Here is a 26,561-nt window from a genome sequence, read left to right as displayed (position 1 = left end):
TGGCTATATAATACTAACTAGTTAAAATTTCTCCACGGGTATCAAAAAAACGAAGAAAAAAAAACATTTAATTTACTCTACACATCTTGTTCTCGTTTTGATTGTCACAACTGTCAAAAATTGTCCAACAACTCCATTAACCTTTGAATGGTCAGTGATCGCAAGTGGAATGTTTATTTTAAAAACGGCTTGCGGAAGGTACAAATGAAGATATTTAGCAAGAAATTTGTCTAAGAAATATGAATCTACCTAGAACGAGTGTAGGAGTAAGGTTTTCAATAGTCTTTTGATTTAATTTTTATGATTTTGAAAACGCTCAACTAAAGTGCTTGGCTTCATCAAGGGTTTACAAACAAAGGGTGGCTAACGGCGGTGGCGTCAAGCTGCTTGCTCTTCTTCTAAATTTACAAAACTCCTTAAAATCCCGTGTGCGCGTCGGTCAAGTCTCGCTGCACCGTAGTGGCACTGTAGACGTAGCGAGGCTTTTCCACGTGAAACAAACGTTCAACGCCGAGCCTGTGCGGGGCTGTGAAAGTTTCTAACTTTTGTTTTGTCACGGTGCGTGTGTGGTGCCACTAACAAAAGAAGCCATTTTTCATTGCGCCGCGGGTTCGGATTGCCGTTGTGAGGTGCGAGCATTGAGCGAAGGTGAAGCCCCGATACGCAAGAATTGCCAAGATGGTGGCCCTTCGTCCATCGTCACGAAGGTTTTTTCTCGCCCAGTAGCAGCCGTCTCGGCAGAATCGATTCCGTGACGATTGTTTCCTTTCCGCCCTTAAAATCTAGTGGCCTTTCGGAGAGATTTGTCTCGTTGTGTGTATGCGCGCGCGTGTGTGTGTGTATGCGTCCGCATTTTTTGCGTTTCTTGCGTCCGTGTGTGTACGTTTTGGGGTGCGTGTTTTCATTCTTTCACAGGAGAAATAATCCAGGTTTTATTGTTTGTTGTGTTCTTGTTCCGTGTTCCAATAGGCAGTAGGCGAAGAAAAAGGGCAGCGACGTCCAAAGTGGGCAATAGAAAGAAGAGCACGAAAGCCCGCGGTCCAAAAAGGGCTTGCTGCGAGTGAAAAAGTGTGAGAAAAAAGGGAAGAGAGAAAAATTAAAATTTTGATAAGCAAGAAGATAAACATCTGCGTTCGGGAAAAGAAAAAGGGGGAACCATCAGTGACATCCCCCCGCGTTAGTGGCGAGAAAATTTGGAAATGCTTGCAACGGCGACATGAATAACGGGTGAAATTCGGAAGCATCGAAAACAAAGTGATCCACCAAAGGAGGAGGCAAACAGTGGGACGTGAAAGTACGGGCCGCTGTGGGTTTTCCGCGTGCATCGGAATCCGGGACGCCATCCAGGGTTCGACCGCATCCCGCTGCCAACCAGTTCCCGTGGATGGTGCCCTGTTCCGCTGCGTCTTATTGCATCTTCCGGGCGGGCGAACCCCATCCCATTCCTTCCTTTGTGTCAGCAGCTCCAGCAACGGCGTGTTGGGTTTTCCTTTCTTGTGTTTCTGTCCGCCCCAACTCCGGGTCGAGAGTAGCTCAGGGCAAATGTGCTGCGGTCGTCGTCGACGGTGTTCCACTACTACCACTACCATTGCGCTGGTAAGTTGTGTTGTTGCCACTTTGTTACTATTGCACTTTAAATGCATTCCAATCATCTCTTAGTTCTTTCACCCTTCTTTTTTTTCTATTCAGCCCAAGAAAGAAGGGAGAAAATTGAATAAGAATACATCAATTTAAATCCTTACCTTTGGACGAAGAAAGTTCGAAAAATTGCAATTCTTTTGTCACTTTCTTTAATTAGTGATGTTGGAACTTTGTTACTATTACACTTTAAATGCATTTAATTCATCTCTTCCTTCTTTCTCTTCAACCCAAGAAAGAAGTCAGAAAATTTAATGAGAATACATTATTTAAATCCTAATTGAGAAAGTTTACGAGTTCAAAATTATTCTTGTGTTTTCTTTCCAAACAGATATATGATTATTTAATATGATTTAAAACGTCTGCCAGAAAAGTCAATCAGATCCTTTTTGAGTGAATTCATAAATTTTAAGGCGTAATTTTCGCTTCCAAGGATGCTTAAAACCATTCTTTTCAACGCTTGATCCTAACAATGCTTGAAATTTGCATGATTTATTTAAGGGGTCAACGAGATGGGAACGTTTGTTCCCTTTGCTTGGTTATGCATATTTTCATTGTTTTTTTTCTTCAAGGGGATTCGTAAAAATCCATAACCAGGATTTGAAATCGTAATTGCGTTGTTGCGTGTTGAAAAACATGTATTTGCGTATTAATTATTTTTTCGACGTTTCGACATTGGAATGAGTCAGGCATTTGTGCTGCATTTGTTTCATTTTCAAGTGTATTCGTTGCGTATCTAAAGAGAATCGAAATGATTTTATAACATTTAATAAGCTTCTATCATTCGCTACTACTATCAACGAAATTTAAGAACATTAATGACAAAAACATCGTTTTAAAAAACTCATAAAGCGAGCCTAATTTATGATAATTTGCATTTTCAAGCACATTTTTTTTTTTATTCGTCCTCTTGCCGTACTTATATACAATTTAAAATTAGGGATTCTATCCCAAACCCCAGGGGTACGGCAGCTACGGCACGCACTGCTGTAAGGAAATCTTCGGAGAAAACCCGCGGGGGTTTGGGGGGGAAGTGTGCCTCTACTTTCCTTTGACTTAGCAGGTGTTCCTCTCCAGGGTCTCCAGGGTTTTGCGATCCCGGACACCGCATGTAAAAGCCTATCCGAATTTAGCACGCCTGCCCTGTAATGGGTCTAACTTTTACGACCTTCAGAGATACAACGGTTGCATATGCACGTTGTTCCTGTACAATAGACTTCCTTTCGTGGGTGAAGGCTTTTAAAATGTTACACGTGGCTTTTGGGATTGGGAAAGTAAGGATTTTTTTTTGGATCAATGCAAATTGAAAGTACTTTTGCAATGATACTCTGTTATGAATTAGTGTAACTTGTATTTTAGTTCAAACAGAACTGAACAAAACTTATTTATTTTTTATATTGTCTCTGAGAAAAATCTGCGATAGTTGTAACCACAAGTTTATTCATAAAGTTATGCTGTTAGGCCGATTTATCGAAAAATATCGATAAAAGAAGAAGATAACCAAAGGTCCTCCGTTAGTTTCATTGACTTTCGTTGAGACATATGATCGTAGTAAAATGTCAACGATGAGGGCCAAACATATGTAGTATCCGAAGCTGAATGGACGGGAAAAACCAGTTTCCAGTTATGTCATTCACATATTTACCAGGTCGTTTTCTGTATAAAAGTTGTATGAATCATCGAGTATTGGTCTTGAGGAGATGAAAGTTAAATGTGCTTCATTGGCGAAATTAATCACATGAAATATGCTCAATGTGTGTGTGTGTTGGTGGTTTTCATTTTAATCGTTAAAGATATCTTTGCTCTCGCGTTACATATCTTGTGTGATAGCAGGTGTATAGGGGTGGATGGGGTAATACGCACCCCTTAAGGAAAACTATAAAATTTTCTAACAACTTGGCTTTTGATTGTTGATTTTATCACTGGATAGGATTCATAAAGGTTCAAACTAGTTACCAATTCAGGAATGTTTGTTTTTTTTGCTAAGAAAAGCGTATTTTTTTCAGTTTTGAAAAAGTTCAATTTTTGATCGATCTGTATCTGGTTGAGGCAAAACGCACCTTTGCTAGGGGTAATACGCACCACAACAAAGGGGCAATACGCACCACAACAAAGGGGCAATACGCACCATAACAAAGAGGCAATACGCACCACAACATAGAGGCAACATCTACTGTCAAATAAAGATAGTTTGTTTACAAACCGGTGCATTTTACCCCGACATACTGGGTGCATATTGCCCCCATTCATAGTTCCCCACATTTTCAACTAAAATATGAGTAAATTTGCATACTTTCCGAAATTTTCATGAATAGTCTCAAGCACTGATTCTCAATTCACTAAATTTCGTATTCCTCGTGGGTAAATATCGGTTTTTGCACTTAATATTCCTTAGGGGAATGGTAAGTCACATTATAACAAAAACTGTCTGAGCTGAGAATCATTTTGTTTTGCGTTTATTTCACGTTTCTGTTGATGTAGAGCTATCAAACTCACAGGGTGACCATATTTCAGGTTGATCTTGCAGGGTGACTACTTTTTACTCGTTGAAAACTCGTTTTTCAATGGAAATGGGAAAGGGTGCGTATTGCCCCAGGGGTGCGTATTACCCCAGCCACCCCTACATAAAAAACCCCTGTATGATGGTCTGAAAAGATGTAATCGGCTGCACGATGGATTTGTAGGGGGACTTTTACCGGTGACACTTTATTAAATCGTATTCTGAAATAAATCCTTGCAAAACTTCAGCAATTTAGTAAGGCGGTTTGACAGATATGGCATGCACAGTATGTTTAATTGTTAAATTTTTCACTAATATTAGTGTTTTGAAAAAGTGAATAGTTTTTCTTTTTTTCTCGTATTTTTCATTTTCATTAACACATGCCATTTTATTAAATCGGTCCATCGATTCAATCCTGTACAGTTGCTTAAAAATAAATAAAACTTCTAAAAAGAGGTCACAAAATTCACTGATGAATTTCCAAAAATTAGCTTTTTAAAGAAATATTGTATAAGAAAACGAGTGCAAATATAAGAGAAATTACGTTTGTCAACGTGTATAATGACACCTGCCCCGTTTTTTATTTCTTTTGCTAAAAACATGTGTTTTAGAACAATTCTGCCTTTTAATGTATTTGTGTATGATGTAATAAAATAATGAACTACTTTTAATTGATTATTATTGTGCAATCAATGCCCACGTCACTAGTTTTATCATATTTAAATAACATTCATATTCCAATAATTATGATATGTTCATTTCAAAATTGGTTCAAAATCAAAACATAAAAGTTTATTCCAGTGTATGATACAATTCCCCTTTTTTCTAAACACTAATCGGGAATAAAATTGAATACCAGTCATCAAAAAATATGCTTGGCATTTTAAACAAAACCATGAAATATAATTGTTTTGAAAACAACCACAAATTCCTGAGACGGTCAACCACCGTGCGTTAGCACGGTCGTGTCTTTTGCGGTTGTGCAGACAGTAGGGGTGTGTGTGCGTTAAGAATTTCCCAAGGAAAACACTAAAACCGCGGAGCGCTCGCGGAAGTACCGGAGTAAAGAAAGAGAGCAGCGAGCATAAATTGCAAGGATCTGGAGGGCGCTCTCTCCAGTCCAGGTTGTAATTAAAGGATTGACCAGGGTGCAACAGACGAATACCGAACGAATGGTATCCAAAAGGCAATCAAGTAAGGAAAAGATCTTTCACCTTTCCTTGCACCTTTCCTGGTGTGCATTGAAGGGAGAAGGAGTGACGAAGCCAGAAACAAGGATACACCAGCTATTTAAACCGTTGCGTTGAAGTGTTTTTGCTTCTTGGATTATTAAGGAGCCTTGAACAAATTACCCAAGCCGGTTGGTCTAATGGATAGCGAAAAGAAAATCACCACAAAGAATTGATTCGAGCAGCTTTGTAAAGGGAATGAATTTAAAACAGGAAGCAGCACTTGTCAAACGTACGGTCGTTGTTGTGTTTCCTCCAACAATGCGACAGGTAGCAGCATATTGTACACGTTTTCGAATGTTTATAATTTGATAAGCACAATAGCTACTTACCAAATTCACACCGGCTGGGCGCAAGAACCAGATGCAACTCAAAAAATACACATTACCACATCGTTCGCTTGTGTTCTTCTCCATTTAACCTTCTCGTCATCAGCTCCGATCCAAAGGAAGCACACCAATTTCAGCGGTATATGCCATCGATAAATTAACCTGAGTGTGGCTCAATTGATGATGGCTCAATCGTGCCCGGTCGTCTTGTTTGTGTGCTCAGCTTTCGTTATCACACGGCGAATTTTGGGACCGGGCCGTGCAGCTGCCCGTAGGTTTTGCGAAGAATGCCAAGCATCGCAGGACGAGCACACGTACGCAATTATCTTCCGCACCGCCGTACTCGACTCTCTCAATCCAACCATTGGACTTTTTTATTCGTTTTATTCTTCCTCATCATCTGCAGTTTACTTTCGTTGCTTCCCTTGAGGCAGTTGTGTGTTTCGTATATCCATTTTCACGATAGAAGAGTAGCCGGGTTTGTCGAATTGTGCCGGGCCGTTTGTCGTGTCATCTTTCGCGCTTCAGTGTACCTTTTTTCCTGTCAAACTGCACACGAGTAGTGCGCATCGCATGGCGTTGATGCTGTTGGTGTGCGTACGATCTCTGTGTGCAAAATATTTGACAGTTGCTGCTGATGCTGCGGCCGCGCTCCTCTCTCCACTCCTCGTTGCCCCACTCTCTGGTCGTGAGGTTGTGAAAATTGATGAACTGACCAAGTGATGTCTTTGAACACACAACCCCTAAGGGTGACACTTTGTTCCAATGAGGAACCGGCTTCGTCGGTTCGCCGAAAAAGGTTCGCAGGTTATATGGACAAACGACACCCAAATGTGGTACCAACCCGGTACAGAGGAAACACCCCTCCAAAGGGCCGAAGAAGAAAATCGGGAAATGTTTGAGTTAAAAAGATTGTTGCGCTAGTGATGCGATTTTAGGAGAGAAAACCAGCAGAATATAGATGTTTTTAGTTCTAAGTAGGCCCACCTGTTTCCAACAATCGAAAACCCGATTGTGAGACAAAGATTTGTGCGAAATCGTAGTAACCTTTCGTGAAAAGTATCCTTCCCATACGCGTCAAAAACAGCTCAGTTCTATTCTTAGGTTAGCTGCAAACCCATCACTGATTATCTTTTCCTTCGCTCACGATTTATCTTTTTAGAAAACCGCATCGGAAAATGGAATGCGACGTCTCGCCGGTTCCAGCGGTGCAACCGAATCGTCCAACGAAACCACAACAGCAGCAGCAGCATATAGCAGCAGTGGCCGCAAGAGGAGTCAGTAACAATGGCACCAGTAGTACCGGCGACACGGCACCATCGCCAAGCACAATCATCATTACCACCACCAGCAGCAGCACCACCACTACTACGGGTACGACGGCAAAGTCGACCGACGAGGACGAAACCGCGCCGGTGGCATCCTCCTCATCGTCCTCATCATCATCGTCGTCGTCTGTGTCGGGTTACTGTTCCTCCTCGGTGGCCTTATCGATGGTCACACCGGCGGCGGGCAGCGGTGACACGACGGGTGGACGAAGAAGTATCAGTAGCAATACAACCACCGCAACCACCACGAACAATAACAATAACAACAACAACACCGGCAAGGGTCATGTGGCCGCGAGTGGGAGCAGCGGAACGACCGAACCGTCGGTGACGGTGATTGAGATAAGCGACCAGAGCACGACGGAGGATGTGAGCTACCCGGAGCTGGTCTCCTGCCCGGAGTCCGAGTCGACCTGCGTGCTGCTGTCGGACGAGTATGACTCGTCGGTGCCGCTGCGCGAGGACGATCCACTGAACGTGTCGATCGGATCGATCGATATGCTGCCCTCGCCCCAACGCAGCACACCGGTACCGTCATCGTCGAGTGCGGCCGTCTCACCCGCCTCGGTCGATACCGGCACGCCCAAGCACAACCATCACCTGCGACGAAACCTGCCCCGAATGGCATCCGGAAGCAGGCAGCAAGGGCTTAGCAAGCAGCAACAGCAGCAGCAGCAGCCCTCGCCGGGGACCAGAGGTTCATCGGCGGCAGAGAAACGGAGTCGCAAGTCGGCCGAAGGTGGTGCTTCGACGATGCGCGAGGTGCTCGCGTCCATTCCGGGCTTCAGCATAAAACCGCGCCGACGGACAAACAAGAAACTGTCCACAGCGGCGCAGCTGGAGCAAACGCGCGAAGGTTGCGTCGACCTGGAAACGCCCGATTCGATCCTGGTGCACACGAATCTGCGCGCCCTGCTCAACCGGGAAACGTTCCAGATGCTCCCACCGCTGTATCAGTACAAGCTGGTGCAGCTACTACCCCCGGTCGATCGGCCGCCGGTGCCCGATGAGTCCGAGTGTGTGCGCAACGGCATCCGTCTGAATCCGTCCGGGCTGAACAATGAGTTCTTTGCCCGCGCCTGCCACGAATGGCGGGACCGGTTGTCGGAGGGTGAGTTTACGCCCGAGGCGCAGCTGAAGCTGCGTTCGGAGGCAGAACGCGAGAAGAGCAAGCTTGACCCGTGGAAGCTGAAGCACTTTGAGCCGATGTGGGGCGAACGGAAGTACGCGGGTGCATTTATCGGTGCGGCTGGTACGATGGCGAATCCTACCCCGCCACCACCACCACCCGTATCACTGCCACAAACACAGCCCACCGTTCCGTCGGCGGTGGTGGAGGAAATCCCGCGGCCGATCGTTCAGCAACAAACTGCGAATACCAGCAGTAGTAGCAGTTCCATCACGTCATCCATTTCCGTGGTTCCCGTGACGAACAGCTTCGTCGGTGGAAGCAATCGGCCGGCGACGATCGTACCGCTGGGAGCTGCACGACCAACAACCGCCACTTTGCACACGCAAACGACGATAAGGCCCGTACAGCATGCCTCGACAACCACCTCCAATCCCTCCGCCACCGCTGTCCCGGCCGTGAAGATTGATCCGAGCTCTCGTTCGCTGGCGAAAATGCAAGCAATAACGTACACTACGACCACGAGCTCAAAACAAGCCGGTGGTAAAAGCAGCACGATCATTACAACCTCCACCGGCACGATCGTGCTACCCGCGAGGACGACAATCACGGTCACTTCGGGTCGTCCGGGTGGAACCGCCGGTGGTGGGGCGTCGTCTGGGGGACTCTCGGTTGTTCCGTTCAGTATTCTGGCCAGTAGTGGCAGTAGTACGAGCTGCAGTACCAGTACGAGCAGTAGTGCTAATGTAACCCGTCCCGCTCTCAAGACGACCATTAAGCTACGTCCAACGACTGCGATCGCGACCAGCACGACGGCATCGGCCGACGGCATGAAACCCTCGTCGAGCACGGGTGGGAGTGTTGGTGCGGCCCACGTCGTCGGGGGCAGTAAGCGGATACAACCGACCGTGATGAGCGTTAGCAGCAGTAGCGGTAGTGGGAGCCTAGCCGTCTCCAGCACCAACGCCTCGCTACCAAAGTCGTCTCCGAAGCGTCTACGAACGGTCGGTGCGGTCACCCGGTCGGCACTGGCAGGAAATACAGGAATCACACCGCAACAGCAACAACATGCCTCCAGTGCTCCGACGACGACACCTCTTCTAGCCATTCCCTCCCAGATGTTGGCCCGCTCATCGCCGGTGGTGGTGAAGCTGGTCGAACCATTTCGCTCCTCGGCACTTTCGGCGAGCAGCAGCAGTAGCAGCAGCAGTAGTAGCAGCAACGCTAGTAGTTTAAAGCGCGTCCACAGTAGCCACTCGTTAACGCCCGACCTAAGCAATAATAAGATGTCGAAGCGGCGCACGGACGATACGGAGCTGGTGGTTATCGGCAACAACAGCAACAGCAACAGCAGTAGTAGCAGCAGCAGCAGTAGCAGCAGCAGTAGCAGCAGTGGCAGTAGTAGTATTAGCAATAATCACCGACGAATGCTGACTGTTGTGACGACGACGACGACCACCGCCGCAACGGTCGGGAGTGGCGTTAGTAGCAGCAATGTGTACAGAAGCAGTAATATTAATAGTAGTATCAATCGCCTTATCACCGCCACCAGCAGCACAACAATGCCCGTTTCCTCCACCGAGAGCGGTAGCAGCAACAGCAGCAGCAGCAACAGTAGCAGCAGCAACGGTAGCGGAAACAGCAGACGAAGCAACAGCACCAACGGTGGCAATAGCAATAGCAATAGTAATAGGATAAATCTTAGCTGTAGTAGCACCACTAGTACCATTATCAATCAGAAGGAGGAGAGCGGCAACAATCCTGTCACCACGATCGTTGGCTCGCGGAAACCTCGGACCCAACCGGTGATGATAGCCACCAACAGCACGGGAAGCAGCCAGCACGGTCGAATGGTGCTGATCGAAGGCGACGGTGGTCGGCTAGTGATGGAGAAACGTCGTCGAGGGAACGTGGGTGGGGATGTGCAGGCGCTTGTTACAACGGCCACCACGACGACGACGACCTCACCTACGGCACGGCGGAAGGCACGGCAAGGTGGTGTACGCAGCGCGAATAGGGCAAACATTAGCAGCACCGAAACCACCAGCGTGGCACCAACGACAACGATCACGATCGTTGACGATGATGTCGATCAGCCGTCCACCAACAACACCCTGGTAGCTGCAGAAGAACATGCTGATGATTGCCGGGTAGTAGTCAATGGCGATGACAACAATCGCGATCGATTACGATCGCCACCGTTGGTACCATCGTCGGACATCATCCTCGAGGAAGCGATCGACTGCGGAGACGTGGTGGACGGTGGTAGTGAGCGGGAGAGGCATGGAGCAACGCACGTAAGAAGACGCAAGCTCGAACCGAACCAGAATCACTGCAGTGGCGGCGACGGTGGTGGTGACGTGGTGTTAGATTCGTTCATGCACCAGAGTTCGCCGGGTGCAACGATCGGTGGAAAATACGGTGATTCGTCAGGGTCGCGTGTGCAGCAGCGGGCGAACATGATCAACCTCAACAACCACCACCATCGACGTATGTTTGCGTTGACGATGGCCGGAAACGGTAGCCATCATCGGCAGCAGCAGCAGCTGCATTACGCGGAAAACCGGGCCAGCCCACTTGGTGGACTAGAGGTGGGCGGTGATATGGTCGGCTCGCCGGCTGGCAGTAGCGTCGATGGGGGGAGCAGTGGCGCTGGCACACCGACGACGCAGGTTATCTACGACCACAGTTCCGGGCAGATGTATAGCATCGTTTGCATACCCTCACCACCACCACCACCACAGAATCCGACACCGAACGTTGCCACACTAACAAACCTTCGATCCCTGCCATCCTCGCTGACGGTGACAGCCCTACCCCAGCAACAACAACAGCAACAGCAGGAGCAGCAACAGTTACTATCGATGTCAAACGATAGTAGCAACAGCAGTAGCGTGTCGACCACCGCCATGATGGCAGCGAGCGACAATCATCTGGATGGCGTTGGTGGTCCTGCGTCCGGCCGGCGGACTGAGCGACTGAGTACGTTCGAGAACGTACTGCATCAGGGCGTCGATGGCACGGACCATCTGGTGATCGTACACCAGGGTGGTGCGCGTCACGACGACGAGGTTGACGATCTGAAGCAGGACGAGGACGACGAGGAGGAAGAGGACGAAGATGGTGGGGAGCTGGTGCATACCACTACCGCGACTACTAACACTGCCGACGAAGAGGAGGAGGAGGAGGAGGAGGAAGAAGATGAGGAAGAGGAGGCGAACAATGATCATGACGAGGAAGGGGAAGTAGGAGATGACCATCAGCTCTTGGATGGCGAGGAGATCCTGCGGTTGCAGATGGCGAACGTGGGAGAACCGTTACCGGCGGGCAGCTATCTCGTTGGCCCGCCGGGAGCTGGACATAAGCTCGTGAGAAATCTCAACCAGCAGACGAACGTTCACCATCGTCACGGGTTTTACGATACGTCCCAGCAGGCGATGTCCACCGTGGAGGGTGGGATGGTGAACATGAACCTCACGGCATTCCATCACGATCATGAACACCTGCATCAGCAGCAGCAACAGCAACAACAGCAGCAGCAGCAACAGCAGCAGCAGCAACAACATCAGGAGCAGCAGGGCCTGATGATGATGGTGTCTACAACGGCTGAGGACGATGGTTGTGGGCCGTCCCCGAACGCAATCGGGAGCAACTACTGTGATAATCTATCCGCCGCGGACGAAGCAGACGGAGAGGAGGAGGAGGAAGAAGAGGAAGAGGAGGACGGGGAAGAGGGTGGGGAGGAGCACAACGAAACCGGGCATCATCTGCTGATGGATCCAAACACGATCGGGCACGTGGAATGCGCCGTAGATGGGAATGAGGACGACGGTCAGTACGGCCTTAATCATCACCAACACCAACAGCTGGAGGAGGGTGGAGTGGCGAATACCTCGGAGGAGGACGACGAAGAAGGGCAGACGCGGTCGTTCGTGCTCGATCACCACCAGATGCAGCAGCTCCAGCAGCAGTTTCAGCTCACCGGTGATCAGGGAATTCACCAGCAGCAACAGCAACAGCAGGATGGGATGATCCATGGCCATCATCATCATCAGTCGTTGGTCACAACTTCCGGTGGGAGCATGCCCGGGACGCTACTACTCACCGGCGCCGACGTTGGGATGCCGTTTGACGAAGGATGCAACAGTGCTGAGCTGCTCGCCGATGGTGCTGATTGCGTCGTGGAGGGCGAATGCGAGGAGGAAGACCAGGAGCAGCTGGTTGACGGCGAGGAAATTTACCCCGGACCCCCGGGAGATTCCGTGGACTCGTCGATGGACGACGGTGGACAGCTGCAGCATCCGTCTCTGCAACAGCATCCCACGATCGCACACCAACACTACCAGAATCATCATCAGCTGGTGGAGAAGTACATCGAAGAGGTGGACGGAAGTGGCGGTGGGAGTGTAGCCACTGGTGGTGGCGGCGCCGGCGGCGGCGGTGGTGGTAGTGGTGCTGGCGGATACGTCCTGGAGACCACCGGCGGGGAGATGATCAGTACGGAAAGTAAGTAAAGCGCTTAGTAGCGAAAAATGGTTTCCATCGGTTTTTCTTTGGAAATTGATCCCATCCGTCTCAGCTAGAGTAGGAGTGTTTTTGAAGTCATCTCGTGCTTTTAAGGACTAAGTTTGCAACTATTTTGCTAGCAGGAAGTTTGCAATAGCCTGCATATTACAGGACGCCGACTTAGTTGCTCTCCAAAAATGGCGATTGAAATTGGACTACTGCTTCGTGAATTGAACTTCATCTTTCTTTTGACATTGTAGATGATGCCTTAAGACGGCAGGGGTTGGCAATATTTTGTCCAGGGTTGTAAGAAAATGTTAGTGCAACATGCAAAAAAAAACATCTTAATTCTTGTCTGATTTACTCGCGATGTCACATTCGCTTTTTTCGTAGTTTGGCTCATAGTTTGAATCCAGCCGTCCAGAAACCAGTAACAAAATAACATATTTACTTGCAGTAGAATAAGAGATTAATTTAACTTACAGCGAACAAATACTTATACGTTGGAAAAGTACAAAATTCAACGAGAATAATAATCAAAGTGAATTATCAATAGTAACAATTTGAAATCATTTTTCTTATTTTATGTGTTTAAATCTTATTTAAAAGGGGTTTGATACAAGATCCAAAACATTAATTCGTCGTTTATCGTTTCTTGTCAGCGGTTTCGGGTTATGTTTCATTTTACAGCCCCAGCTCGAAAATCGCTAAATATTCAAAATAAATAAGGCTTTTCTTATACTCCAAAGCTCCATTGAAGAGAAACATTTTATATTTTCTAGTGTTCTAGTGTGCCCTATGAATATTTTGACGAGATTCATTAATATGAATCTTTCACCTAAGATTCATTCAGATGAATTTTTGAATCTTTAGGGATTCGAATCTTCAAATGTTTATGAAAAAAAGGGTCCTTCTACCCATTTTTTTGCTCATCTCTTCTCATCAATAGATTATTGTCTGGGATTCATGAATCTCTCATTTAAAGATTCATGCATTTCTGAAACATAAAGAATCACTCAGAATCATGAATTTGAATCTGATTTACACAACACTAATTATTTTTCCGTTCGCCCAGTTTTGTGAATCAACTTGACAAGGCCCGAAAGCTTTTTGCGTTTTTTTGCCGCTCTGTTACAATTGCTGTAACTTGCTCATTTTAAAAGATTTTCCGATCCATAAACGGCTACTTTTTAGTAAATCTGTTGAGTATCTTTTGGCGTATGTGATTTTTGGATTCGAACAAGATTCCAAAGCAATCTATTATTAAATTAAATCTAGCAATGGATCAATTATAACACATACACACATAAAAAGTTGAATTAAATTTGATTTCCGTATTTAGTTTAAAACAAGTGTTGTTTGAACACTAAAAAAAATTGATAACTTGGAGTTCAATTCACGAAACATTATTCCACCGGGAACAGTACGATCGCACAGGGAAGTTTAGGTATCGCATTTTTCATAACCATAACGGAGTACGTTTATTTGCCGGTTGCGTTTAAAAGTCATCGTGGTGACGTTTAGTTCCGCTATCGTGCACCCTCACTCACGGCTATTTGCTACTAACATACTTACTACTCCTCACTTCCTTATAACGCACGCACCACCACTCAATCATTGGCCTGCCCAAAAATGTACTTCTGCGCGCGCGCGTGTGCGTTCTGTACGTGTGTCTCTGTGGTTTTGGGTGGATTATCAATAAAACTGCAATTCTTGAAATGGAAAACCCGCTCCGCTTCGTCGTGGATCAATAAAGTTGTCGAGCACAATCATCACGACCACGTAATGGTTGATGGGCAGAAAGAGCATCACCAGCGGATGGGAGAGGATGTGGAAACTCGAGCCTGCGATCGGGACCGGGCCGGTGCCTGCGAGGGAGAGATGCCACTTGGGGTGCTCGATGATGGCGGAACCGCATCCGAAGAACATCATCGTTTATTGGACGCCAATGATGGGATGCTGCATGAGGTTGGAACGATCGTAGAGGTTCCCCACGAGGAGCATCAGGAGGATCAGCATCAGGATGATTGTGGGCAGCCCGAACAGCAGCAGTCAAGCAGTATGATCATCGATCGGGGTATTGGTGTGGAGCTGCTTCGCCCGGTGGAGCAACGGGTGACGGACGTAGTTGTGAATCGACAGCACGTTCCGCTGGCGAGTGAAGTCCAAGTGAAGTCCATGCCGGTTACCGAACACTTTCCACCAACGACGGCCACGGTATCGAACGCCAACCTGTCGACAATGCCACCAGCGACGGCTCCGGCAATCCGGAGGACGACCACCATACTCGTGGTGGAAGATTGCATCCCGACGAATGGCATCGATCATCAGAACAACCATCAGCATTCCTATCAACATCATCCGGTTCGATACGGTCGACGACAATCGAACGAGCACGAGGAAGCCAGAACTCGAATGGCACGCACGATGCTCCCGGTGAAGCTCGTTCCCGAGTGCGCTGGGTCTAAAAAGTCCTTCCCAATAATGGACCCACTGGACCACCTCTACCTGGTCGAGCCGGGTGCCGGTTCCGTGCAGACAGCCGCTGGCGGCCTGGGAGAGACAAATCTCGCTGGTGTTGCTACCCGCGGCTGCTCCGTGGTGCGGCCCGGCCCGGGAGACGAAACACTTGCACCATGCGGTGGTAAGTTAGGGAGAGTATTTTGTGGTGCCGGCCGAAAGTCAGCGCATTTCGGCACAGCTCAACCCACTCTCTCCACTTCTTCCCATCTACATCTGTCAACTGTTGTGTTGTGTGTTGTGTGTGCTTCGGATTCCGCCACTTTTTGGCGCACCAAACAGCATCCGCCGGGCGCCCATCATGCTTCTTGTGTGGCGTGGTGCTAGCGCGCCGTTTTCTGTTGCTTGCAAATGCCAATAGCGTTATGTATTTTCTGTTCTGCTGGCGGTGGTGGCTTCCTTTATAGTTTTACGATCCTGTTCGGTTGTTCTGGCTGGCTGTGTTTTCCTCTTTCGTTTTTCTCCTTTCGTTTGCTTCGTAAAGTGCTTTAGACCAATTTCATCTGCTTCAGCGTTATATTGAGCTCCTTCTAGAGAATTTATGGTCATAATATTTTTATGTACGGAATGTTTTTTCAAACTTCACCCTTTTCCCTCGTTTCTTCTCATTATGTGTGTGTGTGTCTGTATGTGTTCGTATATTTTCTGCTGTTGTGCCTTTGGTGCCGCTTTTAAACTCTTTCGCTCGAAGGGCAAATGCAAAAGCGTGATCGCGCGGATCGGGTAAGATCGGGCCTCTGGAGAGCTTGGTTTCTCGGCTTGGCCGGCAGTTTCGTTCGTTCCGCACGAGAAAAGTGTCGCTTAGTTGTTCGTATAAAAAAATATCCCAAAACATTTGCTGTTCGCAACTTGCAGCGAGCAAGGAAATGGCATTATTTTAATCACTCTGTTTTCGTTTCGTCCTTCATGTTCGTGTTTTTTTTCTTCTAGATTGGCCACACTTTAAAATGAAAATGATGGACGGGTCGAAGATGTTGGTCGTCGATCATCACCAGCTCGTTGACGGGAGCAACAGTATTATCCTTTCGCCAATCGGTTCAGCGGGAACGCCCACGTTGGCCTCCTCGCCCGGCGCAACAAGCTTGCTGGCCGGCACGACCCAACAGCAGCCACAACTCCAAACGCTTCATCAGCACATGGTCAACAGCTCTCAGCAGCAGCAGCAGCAACAACACACGATCCAACAACAGTCACCAACGCCCATGCCGATGACGACAGCGACACTCGTGCAGCAGATTGCCACCCAAAATCATCATCAACAGCAACATCAGCAGCAGCAGCAGCAGCTTCATGTGAATGCTGCCGCTGCTGGCACCACGACAGGGATTAGTTTTTTAGCACATCATCATCATCCCCAGCAGGCCTCCGCCGTGCAGACGATCGCGACCGGAGCGACCACCGTGCTAAGCCCTCAACAGCAACAGCAGCAACCGGCGCCACAGCAGCAGCAGCCGGGGATGAGTATTTTTCAGCTTCAGCCGTCTCCCCAGCCACAGCAGCCTCACGGGAGTGGTGCGCAGACCGTGCTGGGAGGTGTAGCGACGACGGTAACGTCCCATCCGATGACGGTTGCAGGCAACAGTACGATCCAGCTCACATCTGAGGCGAGTCCGGTCATTAAACCGTTTGTTATTTTATTGCCAGTGTGTAGCGTACGTTTGTGGCATTTTTGGGTTTCCTTGTTTGGGTACAATTTTGATCGTAGTACATATAGGAAAGTTTAACGTTTTCTTATTTTTCACTTTCTGTTGGTGTAGAGCTTAGCAAACCAATACTGTTTTTATAGTTTTTATGCGTTACGATTGGTATTGTGTTTTTTATTACAGAATAATGAATCTGAGTAAATCTTCGAAAAGGATCAAGAATCTTTAAATATTCATGAATCTCTAAGATTTATGAATCTTCAACATTGTCATAGAATCTCAAAGATTCATCATTATTTGAATGATAGATCAAGGAACCCCAAAAAGTCACAAAAAAAAGGAGAAGGAAAGACCCTTTTTCTTGGTATGGATCGAGCATTCATACATATCAAAGCACTTGGCGATTCATCTTGGAGATTGAAGATTGGATTCGTGAATCGAATCACTCATCACAGAAGATTCATTCTAATGAATCCAATCATGTTTCATGAAGTACAACATTAGTTGCTTGCGATGGTTCTAGAGAACGTTAGTTTCTATTGGGGTATAAGTTGATTTTAAAATTGAGCCTATCAATTGTTACCGTTTATCTTAAGTTTATCGTTTGTTTTCATATGGATTTTTTTTCTAATTTAACTGAATGCTCATTTGCTTCTACACGTTGTTGTATCTTTTGCAGATTAAGGATGGCATTCGTGGCAATTTGTTGAAAACCGAGTCAGGCGTTACCTACACAACAATTCGGCAGGGCAATCAACAAATTTTGACGCGCATAAAGTTGGAGGGTGATGACGGTCAAGTGCTGCAGCAGCAGCAGCAACAGCAGCCCCTACAGCAGCAAACATTTCAAGCTCAACTACCCAAAGTGAACGTGGTAACATCCTCCCCGCTCGTAGCGATCGGCCCGAGCAGTCAAGACAATCTCACCCGAGTGATCGAGAGTGTGGCCGGAAACTATGGATCGCCGACTGTGACAACGACCGGGCAACTTGGGACGATCGGCGGCGCGACGGCGCAGCAAGTACTGGTCCAACCGCAACCTCACCAGCAACTAATTCAGCATGTGCAGACCGCAACCGGTCAGCAGATACGCTTCGAGATGGACACAACGAACCACCACGCGATCCTACAGCCTCAGCATCAACAAGCAGCTCAGCTGATAACCGCTGCGCAACAGCATCAACCAAAGTTCATCATTACGTCGCGCCCCATCAATGCGGTCAGTGCGGCCCCCGCCGTCGCGACGAAGCTTCCGCTGACCATACAAACGGCCGGTGTGCCACCGCAGGTACAAGGCCAGCAGTTTCTTCACGCTCCCGATCCGCAACACCAGCAGCAGCTACAGCTTCCCAGCCAGGCCGCGGTTACAACACTGCAGAAGCCAATTCAGCTGCAGAAAATTATCATGTCGACACCGGCCATTGGACAACCGCAACAACCCCAGCAACAGCGTCCCCGGTTGCCGCTCCAGCGGACGCAGTTCAGTGTGCAAACGATCCAGCCGGCGAAAGCCGCTCCACAGCCACCGCAAACGCAGCCATCGATTCCGACGCAATCGCAGCAAAGGTTTCAGCAGAAGTTTGTCACCAACCAGCTGATCCGGGGACAGAACGCTATCCTGATGAACAACGTTCACCAGTTGCAACAGCAACAACAACAACAGCAACAACAACAACAGCAAGCACACCAGGCGGCTGCAACCGTCGGTGCGAATGTAGTCGTGGGATCGACAAGCAGTCGGAAGCGCGCTTCGGATGGACAGGGAGCAGCAACGACAATCGCAACGACCGCTGCTGGAGGATCATCGTCGGCGGGATCCGGCGGTGGCACGGGACGGCGTGGATCCGGACGATCGACCAGCTCGCGATTACCGCCCGGTGCGGTAAACCTCGAGCGCAGCTACCAGATCTGCCAGGCGGTGATACAGAACAGCCCGAACCGGCATCAGTTGAAGGCGCAGCTAAAGTCACCGCAGGCCTTCCTGGCGGCGTCGAACTCCAACTCGAACAGCAGTGTCGGTAGCACCGGGAGCACAAGTAGTAGCAGCAGCAGTAGCAGCGGTGTCTCTGCCAGCAGTATTATTGGCAACAGTACCAAAGAGGATGCTTCTTGTGGTGGTGGTGGGAGCAGCAGCGGCACAAGCTTTGGAGGGGCGCTGGGAATCGCCGGCAATACGGTAAGCAAGGTATGTTGCCGAACACTGGCACCTTATCAGTTACTTTGCCATTGGCATTAAACTTAAATTAATTCGTGTTGTACTCTCTGCAGGTCGCTGGACGATTGGTCAACTCGAAGCGAATCATATCGGCCAGCAGCAGACCTCAATCGTCGATCGTTGTGCGGCAGGTGTACGCGAGTGGTACCACCGGTGTGTCTGCCGGCGGCCACACTACCACAACCGCGGGTCAATCGAATCCAATCAGTATTATCTCTGCCGCACCACTTCAGCAGCAGCAACAACAGCAGCAGCAGATGCATCAGCTCCATACGCTCGGAGAACAGCTCCAGCAGCAGCAACATCCGCAAATCATCAGCGTGAGTGCGGCACCGACGATCGTACATGCGACCGCAGCTGGCAACAATAATGGCGCATCTGTTAACGCGACCACGGCGGCTGGCGGGGGAAATTTCGGTGGAAAATATGTGCTCGTTCAGCGGGCGGCACACATCGGTGAAATAGTCACGCCGCGGGCGGCCAGTGCTCCACCGACACACAATCAGGTTAGTATAGTATGTTTCTTGACGTTTCATTTTTCCTGCTTTCCTTATCCTGAATTTGTTGCAGTTCAGAAATGTATATATTTCCATTACTTTCCTTATCTTGAAGTAATTTTTCATCAGTTTTTTCATCAGTTTACTACATTGCTTATATTCGCATATGAGTCCCATTTGGAAAATCATCATATCGAGAAAATAATGATTGAATATTTTTACATAAGTGTAAAACTAATGTTTTGCAGTTTTAAGTGATACAAAATCTATTATAGGTTGATCACATTGGTTTATCTAGTCTAATATATAAAAGTCACCGTTGTCTGTATATATATATATATATATATATATATATATATATATATATATATATATATATATATATATATATATATATATATATATATATGTATGTATGTGATCGCATCACGCCAAATCTACCGGGCCGATTTGTACCAAACTTGGCTGGAAGGTAGCTAATTTTCCAAGGTTGAATGATCTGAACTTCGTTTGTTGATATCCCCATACCTCCATAACACCTATCCTCTAAATTTAATGAAAAACAATTATAGCTCAACGATTATTCAACGTATTTTCACCAAAATTGGTATGCATATTGCTTACATAAATACATAGCATGGGTTAAAATTTCATCTTTCTAACTGAAGGGAAAAGGGGGGCTCTCATACCACCCCCTACCCCAAAAACCGTAAAAATGCAATATGGGTATCAATTTCGAGTTATTTATGATCTCTAAATCGAATGGCCTCACTCTTAATGTTTAATATTAGTCCAAACTCCCTCTACCCTCCTCCTCTTCAGCTAAACCATAACCATGCTCACAAAAAAGCGTAAATTCTTATCACATGTATGCAACCGCATTACGCAAAATCTACCTACTCTATCTGTACCAAGCTTGGCTGGAATGTAGCTTATTTTTTATTCTTTTAAATGCCCTCTTTCCCTGTCCCCTTTTCGAACACCTATCGCTTAAAATGATGAAAAATAATAATAACTCCTCAATTATGGAATGGGTTCTTATAAAAATTGGACCGTATGTTACTTTATCATGTAGGCATCATGTGATAATGTTTCATCCATTTGACGGAAGGGGTAAGGGCGGCTGCCATCCTACCGCTTAGCTCAACAATGATTACAATGCATTATGGGTATCCTATTCGTACAATTTGGGGTCACTAATTCGAATGGTCACAGTTTGCGTGCTCAATCTCATTTCTCCAACGAAACAAATATTCCCAATCACACAAAATCGGTCTAATCTATTCAACCAAACATAATTATTAGAAAGCCAATTTTTCAAGTGTGAAACGTCCAACATTCTTAAGCCTCCTTCCTGCCTATAACTTTCTATAAACTGAATGAGAGAAAATATCTAAAAAGAATTATGATGCCAGTTTACGACAGATGAGATGGATTTAAAAAAGGCAATATTTAACACCTTCAATATCGCGGGTGATGGTAGAAGTGCCTTTAAATAATCGTCGATTATCTGTTGTCCTGGTCCAACTGTGGTTTATGCACAGTTTTTCACATACTTGCTTTAATAGATTAATTTTAAACGCTTGCACTAAGCTGGAAGCACAATTAAGTAATGAATGCAAAATGTATATTTAGATGGTTTCGTCGACTAAACGTAATACTAAAATTTTCAGCACATAGCAAAATTTAAGATTGTTAAACTGAAAACTGATACTGAATGCAAACACTCTTCAGTTTGGAATTTATTTCTACCCGGATGAAATCGGGTTAATCAGCTAGTATTGTAATATAAACACGTCGTAGAGGATGACATTTTATATAAAATATATGTTTTTTTGATACTAAAATGGTGAAAATAAACCATATGGGACGCGATATGCGGGTACCGTAGAAGCACCATACTTGGCGCGGGTCCAAACTTGGCGCACTTTCTAATATTTTCTTCGATATTAGACTATTTCCAAATCATTTCAGCCTAAAATATGCAGTAAAATATTTGTTTATGTTTGTACAATACATCCGCATCAAAACATGTTATTGGTTTTTAGTTATTGAATGTAAATTTAATTAAATGAAAAATTCCATCTCACAAGTGCGCCATTTTTTACCCGCGTTAGCAACGCTGCTAAGGAGTGGGTTCAACTGTTTCCAATAATTTATACGCAAAGGAAAAAATATTAGGGATTTTATTTATCAGAAACTATCAAAAAGTAAGTATTTTCAATGAATCGTGGTTAGATTCGGCGCTTTTTGAGATTTTTATGCTAATTTTGAAGCGAACGATTTTGCGCCAAGTTTGGCTCACAGTGTTCCTAATTATTCACCGTGGAGAATATGGCTGTTTGCGCTGCTAGATATTTTTGAATCATAGAAGGCTTTGATGAATGAGATTATAAAAGTTAGCGATGAGATAGTTTTATTTTCACGAGAGAAGCCAAAGTCCGCTGCAAAAAAAGCTAAATTGTTTTTTAAATTGCTGTTGAAAAGTGTTTCTATTGTTTTAAGTTGACTTTTGAATATAGCTGTTGAATTCAATGAACTACATCCATTTTGTTTTAAGTGCGCCAAATTAGGAACACATCGCGCCAAGTAAGGAACATTGCAAAAACTATGCGCCAAGTTAGGAACATAATGTGCCACACAAAGAGTTTCTGAAACTTGAAGAAATAACAATATAAGAGTTTCTCACTTATTTTTCTTATATTCTATGGTAGTTAGGCTAGCACTGTGCAAAAAATGGTATGATTTGACCGAACATTGATTTTGTTACTAAACTTTTTATGCAGAATTTCCTTAACTGCGCCAAATATGGTACATCTACGGTACTATCGAAGTCAAAAGCAAAAGGACTCGCATATCAGTCCAACCCCATAGCATACTTTGTTTACCTTGCACGTACCCATACGAATATTTGCACTTCAACAGCGAGTAATTCGTTAAATACACTAGAATTGCAACCGTTTGTTATTTATTTTTATTACTTTACATTACAAAATTGTTGATGTTTCAATAACTATGAATTATCCTTAATTTATGCAAAGAAATAATATATGAGACTGTTATGCGGGTACTTTCAATATGGGACGCAGTCAATTTGATATCTTTTCACATTTGCATGCACTAAATGGACACTTTGAGATTTTTTTGAAAATATATTGCAAGTGAACCTTAGTCGTGGAGCTAACTCAAGTGATGAAATGTCTAATGGGACTGATATGCGAGTATGGGCAGTACAAGTGGCAACTAGATTGGATCATTTCTACGAAAAGCGACGGTATAAAAGTTTACATTTCCATAACTGATGGTTACTTTGTTTTCTCCCAATGTTTGTTTTTCGATAGATACAAATCCACCATGTTCCTGCACCGCAGGCACAACCACAACAGCAGCAGCAACAGCAGCAACAGCAGCCACAAATGCATCAGCACCAAATCACGCAGCAGGTACACCACCACCTGCAACAGCAGCAGCAGCAGCAGCAACAAGCACAACAACAACAACAACAACAACAACAACCGCAACTGCACAACCAACAACAACAGCAGCAGCAGCAACCACAGGTGCTGCATCAGCAACAGCTGGCGCCCGGTGTGGGCACCGTGGTACCCGCCGGGCTACAGACGGCCATCGCTCGCCGAATACCGTCCAACCACGGTGAGTATTATCCGCCGGGAGGCGGTGTACTGCGGTGAGATGCGAGATGCGTGTGCACGTGTGGTTGTTGTGTGTGGCCCCTAGCCGAGTGCTCGGAGGGGCGCTCGGTGGCGTGGTGTCGAACTTGTTGATCAAGCATATCAGGCTGGTTCCTCCTCCTCTAATATCCATCTCTAACAGTGATCACCTACGGTCAGGATCAGCACAACCGTCAGCTGACCGCTAGTGGTGGTGGAGGTGGTGGAGGTAGTGGTGTTGCTGGTGTTGCTGGTGGCAATGTGGTCATCATCGGTGGAACGGCACGAGGCGTAACGGCGGGTACTACGCTAGTTGCGCAACCCTTTAATCAGCAGCAGCAGCAAGTGTTCCTGAATGGCTGCGGTGGCAGCACCGTGGTCGTTACCAACGGGTCAGCCGGATCCATTCTCGGTGGTACGACGACCCTGCTGCCTCGGCCGCCGTCGGTCGGGGGAAACCCAGCGCTAGCAAGTCTGCCGCGGCTGCAGCAAAACCATCCACTCGCCAGTGGACTGAGTCAGGGAGGCGGTAGCATTAACATCGGCGGGATAAACATCGTCGTCAGCAACCTCCTAGATAACGGACTATGTACGCATCCTTCACCTACCGGCTCGATAGTGCAACAGCAGCAGTTGATTATTTCCAGCGGGGAAAGCGGGGATGATCGCTTGAGCGAAGCGAAGATCGATCGCACCCAGAATCAGCCGATGGTTGTGGTTTGTAAGCAGTGTGGGGCCTTCTGCCACGACGATTGTCTCAGTGGTACCAAACTTTGCGATTCCTGCTTGGTACGGTAGGGAAGCTCTAAACCTTTGAATTTTTCTACGGAGCTATGAACAAGTGAAACAATTGTTATGATTTGTTCATAAAGCATCCTTTAGAGCGTGAGTTAGCAAAGCTAATCTTACAGTCAGACAAATCATTGGTTCTAAACTAACATGTGTACAATGAATTGTACAGTTTAGAGATGTTTTTGCATTTTTAATGATTTGTACTTTAGTAGTTTTTTAAAACTATTGTTGAAATGGCATACGGAATAAGCATTTTTAACCATCGTTAAAATTAAACGGTTGTTAATTTTCTTGGAATTAAGAATCTACAAATTGGTTCGGGTGAATAACGGTCGTTTGTTTTTTTCCTAATTGATTGATTATTTATTTCGATGCAAACGATTGACAAATTAATTAAATAAAGATCGTTAATTAAACAATTTCGTATGCGCTTTCCACTTTATAATTTCAAATTATAATCTTACTGTTCACTGAAATGAATGCAGTCCAATTGAGGTCAGGAAAAAGGAAAAGTATCGTTTGGTTATAACTGACAAGTACACAAAGTCGAGACAATGTGGAATGCGCCTCCATGGCAGTAAAGCTTCAATTAAACATTCCATCAACATCGAATTCAGCTTCGTGCGCTGTATTATCTTCTTCTTGTGGCATTATCTAGCTCCTGTAGGGTTTCAGGGAATGATTCCATGCAGAAGTCCCAACTATGCCAGCGACAGAAGCGAATTCTAACTGACGAATATCAGATTGACAAGTAGTCGGAGCTATATTGCAAAGGCTCACGGAAGGAGGAATTGCTGATGGTTATTTTTTATGGATTTATTTATTATTTTCCTATAGCTTGCACACGGATGCGCGGTTCCCAGATGTCCAAATGGCATTACGGTTGTCTACTTCGGCGCCGGTATTGACCGGGGTCGTTATGTATTATCGTTGATATACCCTTTAGGTATTGTTTGCAATGCTATTGTATGTATGCGCGCTCCGTACGCACCCTTTCTGTATGATAGTAGGAAAATTGTGTTTCCATATGTAAATTTATCCATCTCATACCACACCTGGTGGAGGAAAACAGGTGACATTTTTTGGTTTATAAGGGCAATGCAGCAAAAAAGGGAAAACCCCGAAATTGTTAAGAAATGGTAGAGTGATGGTTAAAGGAAAAGAGTTATGATAATGAAAAGGAGAGAGGAGAGAAAAAGAAGAAAATAAATTTGGGTGAGATTATGTATGGAAACTCTTCAGCTGTGCAGTAACACAAGGAGAAAGCACTGAGCAAATGAAATAGAAAAGAAATAATCTCAATCGCAAATTTAAAATAAAACATACTATTAACATAACACGCAAAAAAGTAAATAAAATAAAAAAACAACATTTATGATGCCGCAAAAAGGTACTAGAGAAGGAAGAAAGCGGTGAAACTTAGTAGACAACATGTATTTTATAATCACATGAACGTGAACAAACACACACACACATACACACACACAGTCACACGATACAGCAGTGCACATGTGCAAACGAAAGGGAACTCTGAACCGGGGGGAGAGTGGAGAAAAACTGGTAATACTAACAATAATTATTATAATCATAAACTGTGACAGCGAAACTGAAAAAAGCAAGCAACAAACAACAAGATAAGAATAAGATGCAGAAAACCGCGGGAAAAGTTCACCGAAAAGAGAGTGTGGTAGTCGTGAACGAAAGGGGAGTTTAATAAGGAAAAACAGCTATGTTAAAACAATATCCCCAAAGCAAGGCATACTTTTCTAATCGTAATCGAGAAAACATAACAAAAGGAATATGCTTCCGCGATTCTTATTAGTGTGCGGACACTTCCCTAGATGTGCGCGGCGGAGGGTTAGTTTCGGGAGGCAGAATGTTCTGTGATTTGATTTCAATAAAATGGATCAACACGATGAAACTAAATAGCATAAAAAGATGGCTACGACGTTCTTTGGTCGCTTTGCTAAAGCGTCAAGCTATGAATTGAAGTTTTTCTAAAGCTGAACGTAGCCCTACCATGTGAGAATCCGTTGCTTTTCACGATGAAACCCGGTTTATTTACTTTACTTGTGCTTTTTGTTTTACTGATAATCATTAAAAGCTGCGTTTTAATTTAGTACATTCACTGTCACGATGGCTATTATTGATAATTTTATTTTAATTAGTAACCAACGTTTTCATCTTCTCTGACGGGGGCGACGGGGGAAATGAGTGATTCGTTAAAACTTATTTAATTCAAATGTACGCTTTTGAAGACGCGTTCGCAAGCGAAAAATGACGATTGAAAAAGTGTGTGTGGTTGTGTGTTGTTGTTATTTTGGATTTGATCGGAGGTGTAATGCTTTTAGGTTTAACGATCACTTATAATTGTTTTTTTTACAATCAAAATAATGTCAGCTCATATATTATTTTTATGTTTATAGTAATTATTTTAACCTAGCTCACGCTTACGTTAATTAAAATTGTTCATGTACATAGATGAAGGAGAAAAAGGAACAAGAACATCCTGCGGATACTCCCATCGAGGGGTTGATGCTATAAGTTGAAGAAAAAATACGACC

At 45.7% G+C, this 26,561-nt stretch overlaps 1 protein-coding gene across 1 annotated transcript; it reads left to right on the top strand.

The window, feature by feature from the left end:
• The first annotated feature begins 368 nt into the window (after window positions 1-368).
• Window positions 369-26,548, top strand: LOC131272209 (uncharacterized). Its single transcript, XM_058273869.1, has 9 exons — window positions 369-558; window positions 787-891; window positions 970-1,596; window positions 6,859-12,659; window positions 16,110-16,783; window positions 17,502-19,007; window positions 19,091-19,543; window positions 22,876-23,188; window positions 23,369-26,548. Exons 4-9 carry the CDS (start codon window positions 6,875-6,877, stop codon window positions 24,001-24,003), a joined length of 9,366 nt encoding a protein of 3,121 aa, XP_058129852.1. The 5' UTR covers window positions 369-558; window positions 787-891; window positions 970-1,596; window positions 6,859-6,874; the 3' UTR covers window positions 24,004-26,548.
• Window positions 26,549-26,561: the final 13 nt, after the last annotated feature.

This window comes from Anopheles coustani, chromosome 3 (genome assembly GCF_943734705.1).
Source record: "Anopheles coustani chromosome 3, idAnoCousDA_361_x.2, whole genome shotgun sequence".
NCBI classification, from domain to species: domain Eukaryota; kingdom Metazoa; phylum Arthropoda; class Insecta; order Diptera; family Culicidae; genus Anopheles; species Anopheles coustani.
The sequence above is the reverse complement of the archived record's forward strand: the minus strand, read 5'-3'. Positions and strand labels throughout refer to the sequence as shown.

What these genes read in the sequence shown, in the direction of transcription:
- LOC131272209 (XM_058273869.1), top strand. Translation starts at nt 6,875, where the DNA reads ATGGAATGCGACGTCTCGCCGGTTCCAGCGGTGCAACCGAATCGTCCA. An exon ending in CGATCCAGCTCACATCTGAG is followed by an intron (nt 16,784 to 17,501) that starts GCGAGTCCGGTC and finishes TATCTTTTGCAG; the next exon opens with ATTAAGGATGGCATTCGTGG. An exon ending in CTCCACCGACACACAATCAG is followed by an intron (nt 19,544 to 22,875) that starts GTTAGTATAGTA and finishes GTTTTTCGATAG; the next exon opens with ATACAAATCCACCATGTTCC.